The 17,885-nt window shown below is 42.4% G+C and overlaps 8 protein-coding genes across 8 annotated transcripts; 4 read left to right on the top strand and 4 right to left on the bottom strand. All coding sequences in view use genetic code 12, as the record gives it.

Annotated features, from left to right (window-relative positions):
- The first annotated feature begins 90 nt into the window (after window positions 1–90).
- Window positions 91–2,032, top strand: DLD1 (mitochondrial enzyme D-lactate ferricytochrome c oxidoreductase). The gene has a single exon (XM_001386929.1). It carries the CDS (start codon window positions 163–165, stop codon window positions 1,924–1,926), a length of 1,764 nt encoding a protein of 587 aa, XP_001386966.2. The 5' UTR covers window positions 91–162; the 3' UTR covers window positions 1,927–2,032.
- A 476-nt stretch (window positions 2,033–2,508) lies between these two features.
- PICST_29256 (predicted protein) lies at window positions 2,509–2,934 on the top strand (the record flags this gene model as incomplete). Its single annotated transcript, XM_001386930.1, has 1 exon — window positions 2,509–2,934. One exon carries the CDS (start codon window positions 2,509–2,511, stop codon window positions 2,932–2,934), a length of 426 nt encoding a protein of 141 aa, XP_001386967.2.
- Window positions 2,935–3,124: 190 nt separating this feature from the next.
- PICST_29257 (predicted protein) lies at window positions 3,125–3,808 on the bottom strand (the record flags this gene model as incomplete). The annotated part of the gene is made up of 1 exon (XM_001387175.1): window positions 3,125–3,808. One exon carries the CDS (start codon window positions 3,806–3,808, stop codon window positions 3,125–3,127), a length of 684 nt encoding a protein of 227 aa, XP_001387212.2.
- Window positions 3,809–4,153: 345 nt separating this feature from the next.
- On the bottom strand, window positions 4,154–5,488 carry DYA4 (Dynactin subunit 4 (Dynactin subunit p62); the record flags this gene model as incomplete). Its single annotated transcript, XM_001387176.1, has 1 exon — window positions 4,154–5,488. One exon carries the CDS (start codon window positions 5,486–5,488, stop codon window positions 4,154–4,156), a length of 1,335 nt encoding a protein of 444 aa, XP_001387213.2.
- Window positions 5,489–6,371: 883 nt separating this feature from the next.
- PMU1 (hypothetical protein) lies at window positions 6,372–7,316 on the top strand (the record flags this gene model as incomplete). Its single annotated transcript, XM_001386931.1, has 1 exon — window positions 6,372–7,316. The coding sequence occupies one exon, from the start codon at window positions 6,372–6,374 to the stop codon at window positions 7,314–7,316; it is 945 nt and encodes a 314-aa protein (XP_001386968.2).
- Window positions 7,317–8,362: 1,046 nt separating this feature from the next.
- On the bottom strand, window positions 8,363–9,634 carry PICST_29260 (predicted protein; the record flags this gene model as incomplete). Its single annotated transcript, XM_001387177.1, has 3 exons — window positions 8,363–8,710; window positions 8,828–9,096; window positions 9,394–9,634. 3 exons carry the CDS (start codon window positions 9,632–9,634, stop codon window positions 8,363–8,365), a joined length of 858 nt encoding a protein of 285 aa, XP_001387214.2.
- Window positions 9,635–10,381: 747 nt separating this feature from the next.
- Window positions 10,382–13,691, top strand: PTP2 (protein tyrosine phosphatase). Its single transcript, XM_001386932.1, is given in 5 exon segments — window positions 10,382–10,944; window positions 11,182–12,455; window positions 12,474–12,701; window positions 12,720–13,083; window positions 13,096–13,691. The coding sequence occupies 5 exon segments, from the start codon at window positions 10,713–10,715 to the stop codon at window positions 13,545–13,547; spliced, it is 2,550 nt and encodes an 849-aa protein (XP_001386969.2). The 5' UTR covers window positions 10,382–10,712; the 3' UTR covers window positions 13,548–13,691.
- A 92-nt stretch (window positions 13,692–13,783) lies between these two features.
- Window positions 13,784–17,054, bottom strand: GLR2 (Glutathione reductase (GR) (GRase); the record flags this gene model as incomplete). Its single annotated transcript, XM_001387178.1, has 2 exons — window positions 13,784–14,131; window positions 15,975–17,054. 2 exons carry the CDS (start codon window positions 17,052–17,054, stop codon window positions 13,784–13,786), a joined length of 1,428 nt encoding a protein of 475 aa, XP_001387215.2.
- Between the last annotated feature and the right edge of the window lie 831 nt (window positions 17,055–17,885).

Consider the following 17,885-nt stretch of genomic DNA (forward strand, 5'->3'; position numbering starts at 1 on the left):
TGAAAAATAACGATTTTGTTATTTCTTCTTTGTGAAAATCGCCATTGTTCTATTGTTTTCCATTATATTTAGGTATATAACCTGGTTTGTCAACAATTAGGTCCTCCGCTTTACTATTATATACCAAAATACTATAAAAAGCTATTTTTGCATTTCTTTCTGATGTTTCTCCTTCGCAGAACAGCTTCGTCAACAGCCTGGAGAAGAGCAGGGCTCAGAAGTCTCAAGCGCTTCTATTCCGATAGTGCACCCAAGTCTTCTGGAGTTGCTACCAGTGCTTCCATAGCCTTCTTCGGTGGATCCGTCTTTGGGGCAGCAGTCTACAAGTTTCTGGTGAGAAATCAAGACACATTAAACAGTAAGGTGATCCCTCCTTCTACTTCTGATGATCAAGCAACTACTTCAACTCTCCCATTGGATAAGTTGGAGTCCCCAGTCTATGCTACCAAAGAAGAAATCGAGACAGCTATACAAGAAATCAAACACATCTTCAAAAAGAATACACCGGCTGGAGTAGAATACGACGAGTCTATATTCATCAACAATTCCAAGGAAGAATTGGATTCCCACTCAGATACCTACTTCAATTCGCACCACGCTGCTCCAGACGAAAGGCCAATGTATGTTGTATGTCCGCGTCTGACTCAGGAAGTCGCGGAGATCATGAAAGTGTGTCATTCTTATAAGATCCCTGTAGTGCCCACAAGCGGTAGATCGTCTTTGGAGGGCCACTTCATTCCCAGAAGACATGGAATCACCATTGACATTTGCAACATGGATCAGATTGTTAAGTTGAACAAGTCAGACTTGGACATTACTGTTCAAGGAGGTGTAGGCTGGGAAGCATTGGCAGACTACCTTGAAGAGTACAATCTTCTTTTCTCGTCAGACCCTGGCCCAGGAGCTACCATCTCGGGGATCTGTGCCAACAACGCTTCTGGAACTAATGCCAGTAGATATGGAGAAACATACAAGAACGTTCTCAGTTTAACTGTGGTTTTGGCTGATGGAACGGTTATAAAAACTAAACAGAGACCAAGAAAATCTAGTGCAGGCTACAACTTGAATTCACTTTTTGTAGGAAGTGAAGGTACCCTTGGAATTATCACCGAGGCTACACTTAAGCTTCATGTCAAACCCGCCAAAGAATCCGTCATTGTGGTCCCCTTCAAGACGATTGAGGATGCTGCCAATACTGTTAACGACATCTTGTTGAAGGGAATGGAGTTGAATGCTATTGAGTTGTTAGACGACAAGATGATGCAGGTGATCAATCAAAGTGGAGAAACTAGTCGTCGCTGGACCGAAGCTCCTACCCTCTTCTTGAAGCTTGGAGGCGCTAATCAGCAATCGCTTGATTGTATCGTCGAGGAGATAGAAGGTATCGTCAAAAGTAACCATAACCTTGATTTCCAGTTTGCCTCTAACGATGACGAGAAGACGGAACTCTGGTCTGCCAGAAAAGTAGCATTGTGGTCTACCATCAACTTGGGAAAAGAGATAGACCCCACCATGCTTCTTTGGACAACGGATGCTGCTGTGCCCATCTCGCAATTGCCCAAGTTCTTAGCAGAAACCAAGGCTGATATAGACAGTCACGGTTTGAAGAACACATTGGTAGCACATATTGGAGACGGAAATGCGCATTCGTTCATCTTGTATACGCCTGAACAACGAGAAGTCGCCCAGAAAGTTGTTGATCAAATGGTGCAAAGAGCCGTAGCACTCGAAGGAACCTGTACAGGAGAGCATGGTATTGGTTTCGGTAAGCGTGAGTTCCTAGTAGAAGAAATAGGAGAGTTGACTATAGATGTGATGAGAAAAATCAAACTAGCATTGGATCCTCTTCGAATTTTAAATCCAGACAAGGTTTTCAAGATCGATCCACACGAAAAGCCACTGTTCCATGGAAATTTCCAGAAATGATCATAAACGTCGTAAAGCATAGTATTATAGACGTACATCCTACGGCCCTTATGAAGGTATCGTAAATGGAGAATTGAATCATAGCAAACAATTAGATAGATTATAGACTACCTCTATCATTCTAATTACATAGATTCAAGAGCTAATTTCGTAGTCATAGAATGAGAAGACAAGAACAGCCTCAAATGTTGCAATCATTTACTTATTATGATCCTGAAATCAAAACGGTCAGATAAGCTATTAGATATGTTCATTAAACAATTTGGAATCCGAGAACAATTTTTTTCGCAGCCAAATCGTCTCACTTCCAAGAAACCAATAATGCGTTCTTTAAATATACTTATCTATTACTTTACTTCTCGTACCGCTAAATATCAGAATGACTTCTTAATCTTCAATTTCAAACTCCTCTTATACAATGGATAGGTATTGTAGTACTTGGTTAAAATTGGATTTGAAACACAGCAATTTGAAATAGAACTTCTCACATCCATGCCGCAGTAGAACGCGTCACAATAATAATAATTTTCAGATAATCAATATTCAAGCTAACTCTCTTTCCACCTACAATCTGCTGCAATTATGGAAACCGAAGAAGAAACAAATATCTCTGTTACGACTATCGCTCGGATCTTCCGAGAAATCGGCTTCAAGAATGCAGATACCCTGATCATGCTTTCCACATTAAAGCTTTCGGCAGAGTATATACGATTGTTTGTCAATGAAGCTATAATAAGGGCCAACGAGGAACGTATATTGGAAGGTGATTCTCTTAGCAAAGTGGATGGAATCGACAATGTCGAGTCTGCATCTGATGCCAACATTGAAGTTGACGCAGAGGCTGAGGATGAGATCATAGAAGACGATGATATAGACGACTTGGATCCTGAAGATATTCAAGACTCTGACACTCAGAGGCAGCTTAAAGTGGCGGAGACCAACAACAACGATACATTGGACTCCAGACATCTTCAGAAGATTGCGGGGGTGCTTATTCTCGACTTTTGAAGGAAATATAAGAAATAGTCCATTCTAATGATCACTACTAAAAGTTATTCATCATTGAAGATAGCAAGCGGCCAATGAGAGTTGGGTTCCGAAACGGAGAAGGTTGTGACGACTTCGTTAATTATGATATCTGCAATCTGTAATACACTATAAAAAGAGAATGGCAACTCGAATAATGGCCTTTATCTGTCTATATTAGTCTATTGGTGTGAACAAATTCGAACATGTACTTGTTTTCTACTTTTTCCCAGACCCTGAGAAAGTAGAACTCGTTGAGATACTCAAGAACTCTAGGATGAAGATCCAATTGCCCATCCAAAAAAGTCCACAACTGATCGTGTAGATATTGCTGATTGTCTGATGCCAATAATGCCTCCCGTCCAAGCAAGCGGCAATAGCCCTGAATTGTTTCAATCAATATATCGACAGCCATCACAAAGAACTCGAGGATCTGTTTTTGAGCCTGAAGTTGAGTTTGTCGCTCCCAATGAATACGAATCTGGTGAACTTGCCGGTGAATCCTTTGCTCCCTTAACTTGTTTTCCTGTTTGCGACGATGTCTTTCTTTAGTCATTTCCGTGAACTCAATATGGTTCATTTTACCACCAAAGTGTTTATATCGTAATGTATGTGGATCATGATTGATCCAGTCGATTTTGGCTGCTACGTTTGGAAATTTACATTCCTTCTTTTTGAACCTCCTTTTCTTCACTGATGACTTCAGCGACTCAAGCTTTTGGAATTCTTTGCTCATGGGCTTCCTCTCTTCTCTTGTTTTGACTCTATAACTTTGATGTTTCCTCTTCCTATTGTTTCTTTTAGTTGCATTGTTACTGGAAATTTTGTCCTGTCGTTGAACGGAAAGTTGTGACATTTTCTTTTTGAGTTCTTCCAACGAAGAGGGATCCTGTTTCCTTTCTTGTCTTTGTTGGTCTCCACCAATGTACCATCGTTGCTTTCCCTTGTAGCGGTGTTGGAAGTCATATCGCTCATATATAGGAAGAATTGGTCTAGGTGGAACAGGAGGGGGGATCGGATCTTTATCCGGAAAATCAAGACAGATTACCAGTGGAATAAGGTGTGGAAACCGATTCAGACTACTCATTCTAGATATGATTAGTTATTTTCTAAATAAACAAAAGTTGCGAAGAGTAAATATCCATTTGTGGCTAGTTGGGTGCAAAAAAATGGTACACCTTTTTTCGTAATTTTAATGCGCCTATTCTATAATTCTATACTTTCCTAGTGTAACAATATTCCAGTACCCCAATGCCAATTTTTCTCTTCTAGAGACCAGAAGAAGGTTATCTGGAATATCGGAATTGATTTTAATGTACAAGGGGATTTTGATCTCATGCTCGATATCGCTACAGCTTCCAGTTTCTATGGTGAGCGCAATAGGCACGCTATACCAGTTGGCTCCCTTTTGCACCAATTTGTCCACGTCGAATTGATCTACAGCAAGCGCAGACTCCCCTATTCTCTTCAGTTTCTCAGAACGAGAAACGGCAGTATTTGAAGTCAAGATCGAAGTTGGGATACCTTTCAAGATATTCTTGGAAACGGCATTTCCAATCGTGAACTTCGTTAAAGGAATGCTGATTGTGAATTTGCTGTTCGAAGCAGGATATACACAATTTGCAGGAAGCTGAGCTGGCGACGCTAAGGAAACTGTCATTTTCGTTTGCAATGGATTTATGATGTTTAGCACAATATTGTATTGTTCGTCTATATTCAAGATATTAGTTGGTGCGTCGGCGATCTTCAATGTTGGTAGATAATCTACAGCATTGAATTTGGAGGAGAACTTGTATACCGTTGGTGAATTTGGAATTAATGCCGGCATTTGGAGAATAGTATTACAAGCAAGGCATTTCTTTGAAACTTTTGAAGAAAGCCTATGTGTCTTTGGAAATAGCTTTGTTGTGGAAGAAATGGTTGGAAATGTTGAAGATAGTATATTTTCGAGATTTGCGATATCTGATATATCTTTATCTGATTCTTGCACATCAAAATCATCGATTTTTTCTGTTTCTTTCTTACCCAAAGAAAGATTCTCCAACTGCCTCTGGTTGATCTCTTTCGACGACTTATTTGGTTCTGCTAGCCTCGTTTGTATTTGGCGGAATAATGCATGCTTCTTGTCAGGGTTGTCTTTTCTTTCGAGTCTGATGATGGTATGAAGTGATTTTGGTTTTTCAATAACGTTTGTCTTATAAATAAAAGTGCAATACGGACATTTGAAGTTGAACAGCTTGCCTTGTCCATTGTGATCAGATATTGTTATGGTTAGAATGGTTCCACATGAGGGACAATCGAAGCAGTTTTTCAGACAGAAGCTGGCCGAGGACACTGAATGATCTGCTAGACAATTGGAGCAGAATTTGGATTCAATGTTGTAACTATACTGGATTGGAGATTTGGGAGTCTGGCAGTTGGGACAGAAGTGAAGCGAAGCGAGGGGGTAGACTTGGTTGAAGTCGATAGCAGTTACGTCTGGCGGAGCATCTGCCGAAGAGCAGAAAACGAACGAGTCATTGTATATTCTGGACATGAAGAAGAATATGAAATGAACAGTGAAAAATCAATAAATGCTATGAAACTTCGATGCTATGATGTTATGATAAGGTTTCAGGATGCGCTTTTTCAGAGATTAGATGAATGTGAGAAGTAGCAGAAATATTCAGTATGGTCTTATCAAAGAGTTCATCATAAAGGTTACAAATTGTCTATTTCTTGGATTCTACAGAGAAAGAAGGCCATATTCACGATCTGATAAAAGTAAATAGAAATTGCTAGTCCCGATCTAGTCCTGCGTACAAACGTGTTTTCATTCCCCGGAATAACAAGCCGATGGCAGCCACGCGGACCAAGCAAGAGAAGGTTCGGGTATTTTTTCCGCGGTTGCAATCGAGCTTCAGAAGCAAAGCCAAATGTATAATTACGAAGACGAAGAGACACGGCTGAACGACAAAGTGTAGATCAGACTCGGAATGATAAATATTTCTTTTCTGCATCAATTGGGAACATCTTAGTTGCTCGGGAGTTGTTGTGGTTTCTCGACTAATGGACCCTTACTGTAGTGGTTATACACGTGGAGTAGTAATAACCACTATGAGCTCATCGCTGAGAATATAAATAGAAAGAAATCCTCGAGGTCTGTATATTTTGATTTCGGACGAGATGGAAGCCTAGTGTCAGACAATAAGAGACAGAAGAGATATCGGTTCAGATTTCAGATACCGGGAAGACAACTACAGTGTATATTCTGAACAATTGCAAAATTTATTAAACAGAACTTGCTGCGACAGATTTTCAACCAAGGAATCTTAGCAAGTCTGTGTCGCTGACTATTCTTGCTACTTTCATTTGCTACTAGTTTCTGTTGTTGTTGCTAGCTTTACGCTATTATTACACTATTGATACTTTTGAACAGAATGTTTGTGCCGTTCTTCTTCATTTTTTCCTTAGCTTTGGCTATTCCACAGCATATTCTCACCATTCAGCATTCGCCCAAGTTCAAGTCGGTGAACCGTTTCTTCAAACAGAACAATCCAGCTACAAACGACAGTGACTTCTCCATCTTGGCCGATATTGGACTAAACAGCAATTACAGCTGGTCTGAGTTGGTCGACGAACTTACGCTGCTCAACAAACATCACCACCATAAGCAATACAAATTATTCTTACTCCAGAGACACGGAGAAGGTTTCCACAACATTGCTCCGGATCTCGTTGCTAATTGGACCTGTCAGTGGCAGATGCAAGATGGTAATGACGAAATGGAATGGTACGACGCCAGACTTACAGAAGTCGGACACGAGCAGATCACCAACTTATCGAAGCTGATAGAGACAGAGATTGAACGTCGTCAAATGCCATTACCAGAGTCTTTCTATGTAAGTCCTATGAGAAGAACTCTCGAAACCTGGGACTTGACATGGAGCACCATTACGAAACAACAACCACTTATCAAGGAGTTTGCCAGAGAAACATACGGAATCGGCACAGAAAGTAAGAGACATACAAAGGAATACATTGGCCAGAACTATCCTTTCGCAGTATTCGAGGCAGGCTTTAGCCAGAACGATGAGCTCTGGAAGTCCGAGGTACACGAACTGAACCAACACCGTAACTACCGGGCCGCCCAGTTACTTTCAGACATCTTCATTAACGACTCAAACCAGATCATCAGTATCGTTTCACATTCTGGACTTATCAAATCGATTTTGAAGGTAATTGGACACAGAAAATGGACATTGAAGACCGGCCAGATGATTCCAGTCATCATCGAAGTCGATTACACCAAGAGAGGTAGAGACTTTAACTTGCGCAAGCCATGGGGACGCTTGCCTGAATATTGTTTTGCTCATAGTGACTAAATATAGACGTGAGAATTGTTTAATAATAGAATTTGGTTTACACACATGGTAACAATTATAGAAGGATTTCTATAAATGGGTTCACGATAAATATACGAACAATCGGGACACTTTTGGCAAAGCCGAGTAAGACTGAAATATGTAAGCAAGTTTCACTGCTTCCGCACTGAGGGCACACTCGAAAGTTATTTGATTGCAAAATTCTGTCAGATGCTTTAATCAAATGGTACAGTACCTGGGTGAGTTTCACCAGAGTGCGGCTCAAACCTTACTAAATTCACTTTCGGCGAAGGAGCCGGCGATGCGAGCTCTAACTATAAAATATTGGCCCATTTAGAAGTACTCTTGATGCGCATAAATATTGTGCCGCCAAACTCTGTCTGCATGTGCCGGCACAAGTCTTGGGCTCGTAATGCTCTGACAGAAATCCTTCTTCATATTTAGGATAGCAACAGAAACTTCTGCCATTCCGAACTAGCAAGCTCCGAATTTGCCCCGGAATTCATCTTTCGCAACAAATCAGATAGAGAATATTCGCGTATTTTCTAATCTCGCATTAAAAATTGTGAAGTCGCAATAATGACCAAGATCTACCTCGGTTTAGAATTGAACTCATTTTCGCTAGGAGGGATTGTAAGAATGGCAAACAACTTTTTAGTGCTAAATAGTTCGGCAGAAATTTCCAGTTCTTTAATTCCACTATAGCCGCGAACCCCGAATGGGTCTATTTCTAATTTCCGGTTCAAAACTCTACTACAGTGCCTCCGGTCTTGTTTGGATCATCGCTGTCAACCTACTTGTCATATATGACACAAACGCCTAGACTCTGTGCAATGACATCACTCCTGTTTGTCAGGATGCGATTGCGCACTATATGCTGGATAATATTTGCAGGTGCAGAAAAATATTTCTCCTGTTGACAATGGTCTAGACCTCACTTGTTGTTTCCACTACTGTTTTTGAACCAACAAACGCGCCAATTGGACAAAAAAAAGTAGCGTCGACAAAGCGGACCGAAATCTCGATGGATCGAGACTCTCGAGAACTTAGCGCCTGTGAAAGACCCGTGTTGGCACGTTCAAGTTGTGTTTTGTGGGTCTTCTAGGGTCGTTGCAAACAACACGTTGTGTTGCAGGGTAGTCCTCAGCTGCTAAGCACCAGTAGAGGATATTTTTAACCAGCTCACCATATTTAGGTGCTGCTCGTGTCTGCATATAAGTCTCGCTGGCTAGCATGGGCGTAGAAGTGGTCCTGTTTGAACGTATATCTGGGACCGGGTCTGAGACGGTCGCAAACAGCGGAGCCACCACAAAGAAGCCCTCACCGTTGCCCACACCGTTGGTGTGGGAGGTCCACCAAACGGTTTCAGTCCGGGAGATCTCAAGGTGGAATTCCTGTAAATGTGTGGCCAAAACTCGAAATCGAAATAATGGACAAATGGAATAGGGGGTGGAACCACTTATCAGAATTAGGAATTAGAGAAGATCTGAATTGCGCATTTACGAACTCACTGAAATCCGCTGTAGGGAAGCGACTGGCGGTATTGAAATTTGTAGCCACTCACTAGTGAGCAGCGGGAGACGACCCTGTAGCAGATAGAGGGCTGTAGCTATGGCGATAGTCGTATATAGCCGTGTGGTATTGTCGCAATAGAGCCATTGTTCGGTCCATGTTCCGAAGTCGAGAAATTGCTGGTCGGGTGTCTTTTTCCACCGGGCTCTAGCGAGGATTGGGAGGTACAAATGGCTCCCTCTGTGTAGGTCGGAATTTCTCTCCGTTTCTAAAGATAGTTCGCACCAGACGAAAAAAATCACAGTGCCATACCTAAAGAATACGTCTAGTACGACACATTTTGTGGGTGAGGAGTGAATGTGCGTTAGTGAGAAAATCGGGTTATTTTTAGCGGCGATTTTAGTGTAGCGAAGAAAATGTCCCTAAAATCTGGTGGATTTGCCAAGGTTGCAGTAGACGAGTACGGAGGAAGGTCGTAGCTTGAGTTTGCCCACGGATAAACTGCTACCTCAGGCCTGAATTCGTCGCAAAAGCGAATAGCCGAGGTTGACACTTCTGCCCCTACCTGTTGTAGCATCTGTAGCACGAGTAGCATCTGTAGCACCTGTAGCACCTGTGTAGTACTTTGGAGCGTGGACTTGGGCATCTAGATTCCTCCCTTTCGCAGGAGTTCTTAGCGAGGTCTGTGTCTCGATTACAGCTGTACGGCTGAATTGCCACGAGCTATAAAGTCTGGGCCAGCAGAATAGCCAATTATAAGCGTACGTGCCGAGAACGTAGTACGGACTGAATTTCAGAAATGTCATGTTACAACAAGTAGAATTGAAAGCACAGTAAAGGTAACAATAGAATTTTAGTATTGGGACTATACCGTAGCTAGAGAGAAGTCGGAATAGTTTAGCGACGTTCGCGCGGCGACTAAATTTGTTTCTCGCTATACCGACCTAGGGAGAATAAAGCGTAGTGGCACTGTAGCGACTCTCGTGCCGTCAAGCGCGGGCACCCTAGACGTCACTCAACTCACCAAGAATAGAACCAGGGCTGTGACAGTTGTCTTGATGACCATTTCCTTCACACGATCACTGCTGACCGGAGGTGTGGAAGTGACTGGAAGTGACTGGAAGTGACTGGAAAAGACTGGAACCGGAAATTGCAGAAAGTAATACCTCCTTGGAGAGACCCCAATAACAGCCAGTGGTCCGCAGCAGAGGATAGGTAGATGGTTGTAAACCGCTCAGTAGATCTTGTCTCTCCCTATCCAGAGCTCAGCTTCAAAGCCCAGTCATTCGTGCGAGCTTCTCCACCTGCCCTCGGAAGTGGCCGCAATTTATGCCGTTATTTTTTTTTGTTTCGGGTATATTTTCTGCAGTTGGTGCCTTATTTTCTGCAACCTGCGTAGCCCACACAGAGTCTAGAACATCGACTGTTAGTCCGTGACTGGGCCATACTGGAGGCCCTTCTCCATATATATTTCTCCAAATCTCAGGCTACCAACCAAGTTGGTGTAGAGACTTAATTTAGCGGACTTCTCTTTTCTTCCTTCCATTTGGGCTTTGAAGCTTAGCGTAGATTTTCCGTCTTTCTTCATTCCACTTGCCATTTTATCCTTGACTCTGAGTCTACAATAAAGATACCCGTAACATCATTACATCATTACATCATAGCAACATACATACTGCTCAATCAGCCACATCATACACATCATACATATCCACTTGCTTGTCTGACACTCACATCACTCAACAGAAGCGTAGAACCACCTGACTTTTATCACTGACATTGCCATATAATCATTTCAAATCACATCCGATCATCTTTGCCATTTCTCTTGCCATAACATACCCACGCAATTCACAACAAATTCAATACCTCACGTAACTTAGAATGGAGACGATGAGTTCCTCTCCGTCAATATGTGCCTCGCCTAACTTCACGTTTCCCTCCACGCCGTCTAAGCAGCCGGAATCCACAGACTACTTCAACAAATCAAAGCCGTCGGCCTCGCCTAAATATACCAGCACATCCACAGCACGACAGCCAGATTACTTTCGGTTCGCCGGAACCATGTCGTCGCCCACATCCACACCCGTAGCATCCAAACCTTCATCAAACGCAAGTCCTAATACTAATCCGCATACAAATACAAGTTTAACCAATTCAATTTTAAGTGGGAATTCAAGCGTAAATAGCAGTTCCACTTCAGCATCACATCCAAAGTTCACTAGTTCAAATTCAAATTCAAATTCAAATACAAACCCATTAGACACTTGCGCTGCAACATCATCCAATCCAGTTCCATGCACTGTCACCAAGACGTTTTCGCCAGTTTCTTCTTCCGCTCCTTCACACAAAGCGGTCAACGACTCCATCGGCTCAATAACCTCCAACACTTCTGACCTCACAATCTACGAAACCTCATCGAGAAGGACCAACGATTCGCGTGAGACTCTTGTAGATGAGGAAAATGCAGAAACACGCAAAATTCCCAAGTATAAACACAACCACACAGCCTCAGCTTCGGGAGGCGAGTGCCACCACACACTTTTGAGCTTTAACGAAGTAGACGAGTATGCCGTTCCCAAAATGGCTTCGGCTATCGAGTCTTCATTTCCTTCTGCTTATCGTTCAGGAAGAGCCGCCACTCTGGCTCCTCTCACTGTAGCTGTACCTCCTTCAATGTCTGCACGTTTTGCCAATCCTCCATCTCCACTGACTCTCAAGAAACAGATCACGTTACCTTCTCTTTCCCTAAATGGCAGCAGTCTTTCCCTTGATTCTGTTAAGTCGGAGCAAATGAAAAGACTTAGCTATTTGCCTTCACAGAACTACAAACAGCAGATAGAGAAGTTGAATCCAGATCGTATTAAGTACTTTTCTCTAAACGATATAACGATTCCTACCAACGATGAGCATGTCTTGGTTATCGATATCAGACCGTTTACTGACTTTGCCAAGCTGCACATTACTAATGCGTTGAACATCTGTCTTCCTTCGACATTGTTGAAACGTCCTAACTTCACACTTATCAGATGTATCAATTCTTTGCCTAATGCCGAAAAGGTAAGGTTCAACCAGTTTCTTCTGGAGCTGTTCAACGGTATAATAGTTCTTTATGATTCGATGCCCAACTCGTCCAACTTGTTCCACATGGTTAACAAATTTATCAACTGTAACGTCTTCATGGAGTCTAAGCACCAGATCCATCTTGTAGACTCTTCCATCCATCAGTTTGCTGAGCAGTATCCCAGTTTGTTTGACACTGATGTGACGTCAGCATCATCAGCAAATGTAGATTCTTTGAATAATTACTTGCCGCCCATCATTGTCACGGAGAAGTACCGGTCTCATTCGGTATCAGACCTTCTGCCCTGCCAGAGATCTACACCTACTTCTTCTTCTATAGATAAGACGAGTACGCCAATCCTCAGCAACTTCTCTTTGCCAAAGCCGAAGGCTAATATCTTCAAGTTGAGACACAACGAAGATTTGGCTAACTCAGCCGTTTCTTCAGCGACTTCCTCTGCATCTGAGGCTTTGAGCAAAAACGCTATTAGTTTGTTCAAGTTGAAGAACTTGCCTGACGACAGAACGACATTGCCCAAATGGATTCGGTCTACGGTTGTGGATGTGAAGACGAATCAGCAGGGAACTAAGATCAACGACGACTTCTACTCTTTGGAGAAGTTTGAGCAGAAGAGATTGATTTCAGCATTAACTTTGCAAAGACCAAACTCGTCCAACAACGTTGTTTTATCACCTTTGGCAGAAGGAGAAGTTGCACCAACAATCAGTTGCGGAATTGAGTATGGCCACAAGAACAGATATAAGGATATTTTCTTGTACGAGCATTCGCGTGTGAAATTGAATGACAGTGTCAAGGAAGACAGTAAGGAGCTTGAGGAAGAGGAACGTGATACTGAAGATTACATCAACGCCTCGTATTTGAATCCTATTCAGACTGTAGAAGGATTGACGGGTCTAACTCCTAAGTTTCTTAAGCATCTCAAGTATATTGCAACTCAGGGACCTATGGAGGAGACAATGGGAGATTTCTGGAAGGTCATTATCAATTTGCAGATTCCAATTATCATTTCATTGACAGATGAGATAGAAAACGGCGTAATGAAGTGCTCGCCATTCTGGAAGAGCGGAGTATACAAATCTAACAAAAGTTCTATAACTTTAAGATTGCAGAACAGTAAAACTGTCAACGATTACTTGATTATGCGTTCGTTTGACATGACTATGACAGATGGTTACAATTCAGCAGTACACCACAAAGTGTTACAACTTCAGTTGTTGTCGTGGCCGGATATGGGCACAGTTCTGACTCCTGTAGATATTATCCAATTGATCCAGTTGAAGAGTTATCTTTTGGACCATTTGAAGTTGGGTGAGAATTGCGAGTACCCAACTGCTATTCATTGTTCAGCAGGATGCGGCAGAACAGGAACTTTGTGTACCATTGACACTATCATCAACATCTTGAAAAACAACCACAGCACAGAGTTGCTATACGATCCAGTTTATAACATAGTCAACAACTTCAGGAAGCAGCGTATCTCAATGGTGCAGAACTTAAGACAGTACTTCTTGATCTACGAAGTGTTGCTCCACTACTTAAACAACGGGAAATTTAACGACAGTCCAAGTACGATGAAGTCTTGGAACGAGCTTATTGATTTGGATATTATCCAGGAGTTTATTTCAGGGTATTAGAGGAAAAGGTTTGACAAAACAAAATACATGAACATGTATAATGCGTTTTGATTTTTTTGATTTTGCCAGTCTGGCGTTGTAGCCGACCTTTTATAATTTCAGTTCACTTTTATACAATTTAATAAAATGGGTTTTCGGTTCACATTATACCTTACATGACTAATCAAAATAACTAATAATGTAGGCTACACAGCAAGAAGTGCTATCTTCTCCAACAATTCACGTTAACTACAAGATTAGAAATCGTGGTGCTTCCACTCAGCAACAGTTGGATGAACAAAGATTGTATCTAATAAGTCTCTCCTGGTAGCACCGAGCTTGAGAGCAAGAACATACCCTTGTATCTCTTCGGTGACGTTGTCTCCAATCAAGTGGAGCCCAACAATTTTTTCATCTTTTCCAGCAGTGATGTACTTGTAGTAGTTCTTCTTCTGTTTGTCCTGAGGTGCAACTATGTAGAACAGAGATGGAAATGCTTGCTCATAGACTTTGACGTTATCCTTTCCGAACTTATCTTCTGCTTCCTTGGAAGACAAGCCAAGTGTAGCAACCTCAGGATGGGAGAAGATTACTGCTGGAATTGCCTGGTCGAAGTTGTACTCTGGAATATTGGCTTTTCCAAACAATCTTCTTGGAATATAGGTTCCTGTTTGCAGAGCCACTGGAGTCAAGTTGACCTTGTCGAGAACATCACCAGCAGCATATACCTTAGGGTTAGAAGTTTTGTTATAGCCATCTACTTCGATTCCTCCAGTAGGACCAACTTTGACTCCAGCTTCCTTGAGTCCCAATTCGGCTGTTGGTTTTCTGCCAATAGTCCAGAGAACTTGTTCAGCTTCTTCTGAAGAACCGTCTGAGAAGTGAACTTTCTTCAACTCTCCATCCTGTTCAATTTTGGTGACGGTGACGTCTTTCTTCAAGTTCACACCTAATTCTTCAGTAGCTGCAGTGACCTGGTCTTGAATCGATTCATCAAAGCGGCGTAACAACTTGTCGTGCCTGATAGCAAGAGTGACTTTCGACCCAAGAAGTTGTAAGGTCAGAGCCAATTCTGTTCCTATATAGCCTCCTCCGATAATAATGGCAGACTTGGGTTGGTCTCTCCAGCCAAAGAAGGCATCAGAAGAGTTGCCCAACTCAGCACCAGGGATATCCTTAGGAATAACAGCCTGGTTTCCAGTGGCGATAAGCACGTAGTCGGAGGAGAAGGTCGCTTTATCATTCTTCTTCAACTCCTGCTCTCCTACATTCTGGTCTTTGTTCAAGACCACTTCCACTTCAGCATCTTCGCCAGTCAACTTGCCAACACCAAACACAATATCGATGCCCAATTGCTTGTAGACACCTTCATACAACGAATTGATGCCACCAGAGATTTGCTCTCTAGTCTGCGTCACTGCTGGCCAATCAACTTCTCCATAGCCAACAGGAGAAGCTTTGGCAAGCTTGTTGATTCCCAAGTATTGCGCAAACGGATTAACAGAAACCAACTTTGCCGATTCCCAGAGAATCTTCTTGGGAATGCAGCCGAGGTTCACACAAGTTCCACCGAGAAAGGTAGTAACAATAAGGACCTTCTTGCCTAGTTCGCCTGCCGTATGGGCAGCATGGATACCAGCGGGGCCATTGCCGATGATAATAAAGTCGTAGTGGTTGGATTGAGTCATTGATGTATAACAAGTTGCTACAAGTACTATAAGTAGTAGTTACGGGTATACATTTGTTTGTTCCACACTTCTGTAGAAATATCTTACTCCTTAAATACGATTGCAACCGGCTTTGTGAACCACACTTTTTGCAATCGGCTATATTTTCGCAGCCACATATGCGAATTTGGCACCTGGCATTTTTCCGCATTTCCATTTTAACTACGGATACGTTTAACTACGGAACTGTTAGAGAGATAGCGGCTTCAAAACGAATCGATGGTATTAGCATATGTAGATATGAGGCTGTAGATATAAGCAACTATAAAAGGGAATTGCATCAATAAAATTTCGGCAAACGGGAATTCTCATAGAATTCTCGCACCCCTTAGAAACTGCAATGAGATTATATGGACAAAATCGTCCTGGAGTCTTTCACCTAAAAGTCATGGTGCATGTGCTCTGCTGAAGTGGGATGTACATAGATCGTATCAAGGATGGTTTCTCTGGTCAAGCCCTGTTTCAAAGCCACAGCATAACCCTCAATCTGTTCACTGGCATTGTCGCCCACCAAATGGATTCCCACCACCTTTTCTTCATCGTTGGGACCAGGAATGGTGATGTACTTGTAATAACTCTTGTGTTTCATTTCGTCAGGCGCAACTCCATAGAATTCTGTGACATACGAAGACTCGTATACTCTGACTTCGTCTTTCCATTTCTGCTTAGCCTCATGAGTTGTTAAGCCTACAGAGGCTGCTTCTGGATGGGTGAAAATTACTGAAGGATACGGTTGATCGTAGTCATATTTGGCAATCTTCTTCTTTCCAAAGAGATGTCTTGAAATCCGAGCACCTGTTTGGAGTCCCACAGGTGTCAAGTTGATCTTGTTGATGATATCCCCGCTGGCATACACCTTGAGATTGGTAGTCTGATGGAAATCATCAATGATAACTTCACCTGAATCACCCAACTTGATATTGGCTGAAGAGTATCCCAAGTTGATCTGAGGCTTTCTTCCTATAGCCCAGATGACACTCTCGACTTGCAAACTAGTTCCATTGGAAATCTTTACTTCCTTTAAGTTGTCAAGTTGTTTTATGGCCAGAACCGTGGCATTTGTCACGATTTCGACTCCATCTTCCTTGAGAGCAGCTGTGAGTCTCTCTTGAATTGAGTCATCGAATCTCGTAAGTAAACTGTTACCTTTTGTGATAACCGTTACTTTGGTGCCAAAGATGCTCAACATCTGTGCCAATTCTGTGCCAATGTAGCCACCACCCACTATAGCCACAGTACGGGGCTGTTCGTGCCAGCTAAAGAAGGTGTCGGAAATTCCACCTAATTCAGCCCCGAGAACATTCTGAGGAATCACTGCCTGGTTACCAACAGCTATTATAACGTAGGAAGCTGATAAATCCAACTTGTCGTCCTTTTTGTATGTTTTACCCCGGATTGTTTGTCCCAGTAGGCTCACCTGGATATCGGCTTCCTCGTTAATAAACTTACCGTAGCCATAAATTACATCAACTCCTTGATCAGCATATTCTTGTTCGTAATGCGTATTTATGCGGCCTGTAACTTCATCTCTTTTAGAAGCCAACACATCCCAGTTAATGTCTCCGTATTCTACAGTAGAGACAGGTTTTCTGATTCCGAAGTACGGAGCATAGGGCATGGCTTTCGACAAACTAGCTGCTTCCCACATGATTTTCTTGGGAATGCAACCGACATTTATGCACGTTCCGCCAATTCGAGGACACACGATTGCAACCCGTTTACCGAATTTTGCAGCCGCTAATGCAGCAATAGCACCGGCAGGGCCACTTCCGAGCACGATAAGGTCGTAGTTGAGAGACATGGTAGATTGCAGCAATTAGGAAGATAACCTTTAAAAACAATACTCTCGAGATAATTTGTCTGTATAATGACTTTCGTGATCAGAAAATGAGACAATTTTCCAACCTGTTCATATAGTATTCGATGAATTTTTCAGAGCCAAACGTCTGATGCGAGCTCTTTAGCGGAACAGTTAGATTTGAAGACTGAACACTCTTTCTGAGCTGCAATTGGAACGTCATAGTGGCAGTCGGCTCCTTGGATGCCTATTTATACAAGTATCTGGAGTGTGCAATAGCAAGGAAGTTTACACCCGAGTCTAACCATCCTGCGTTTTTGGGTGATTCAGTGGGGCCATCACATGTCTGTCGCAAATTGCAATCTGTGACAAAGAAGTCCTAATTGTCGGGGATTACGGCCCATTGTCAAAATCCCGTGGAATGAGAACATCGGACATGGTTTAGTCTGTTTAGTCTGTACTTACATTAGTGGGTGAATTACCTGGTCGTTTAGGCTAGCTGGAGTATGTGAGCCTTTCTGAGTTCTTATTTATGGAGAGAAAAACTACCGTGGTGGAGCATTTGGAAGAAAATTATGAACATTTAAAAAGCCATAAAAAGCCATTCTGACTCTATAACTTAACTACGAGATTAATATCTACATCAAATCAAGATGCGGATATAGGTGAATCTACAAGAGCATTGTTCTGATATCCAACAATGCCTGAGTCATCTATTTGCTCTTACTATGTGATTCGCTCACGGCCTGTCTCCAGCATGACTAACACGAAATTCTCTCTCCGAAGAACGGAGCTATCGTAGCCTTTTTCCGTTCTTGTCGGTTTCTAGTTAGA

This window comes from Scheffersomyces stipitis, chromosome 1, assembly GCF_000209165.1.
Source record: "Scheffersomyces stipitis CBS 6054 chromosome 1, whole genome shotgun sequence".
Classification (NCBI taxonomy): domain Eukaryota; kingdom Fungi; phylum Ascomycota; class Pichiomycetes; order Serinales; family Debaryomycetaceae; genus Scheffersomyces; species Scheffersomyces stipitis.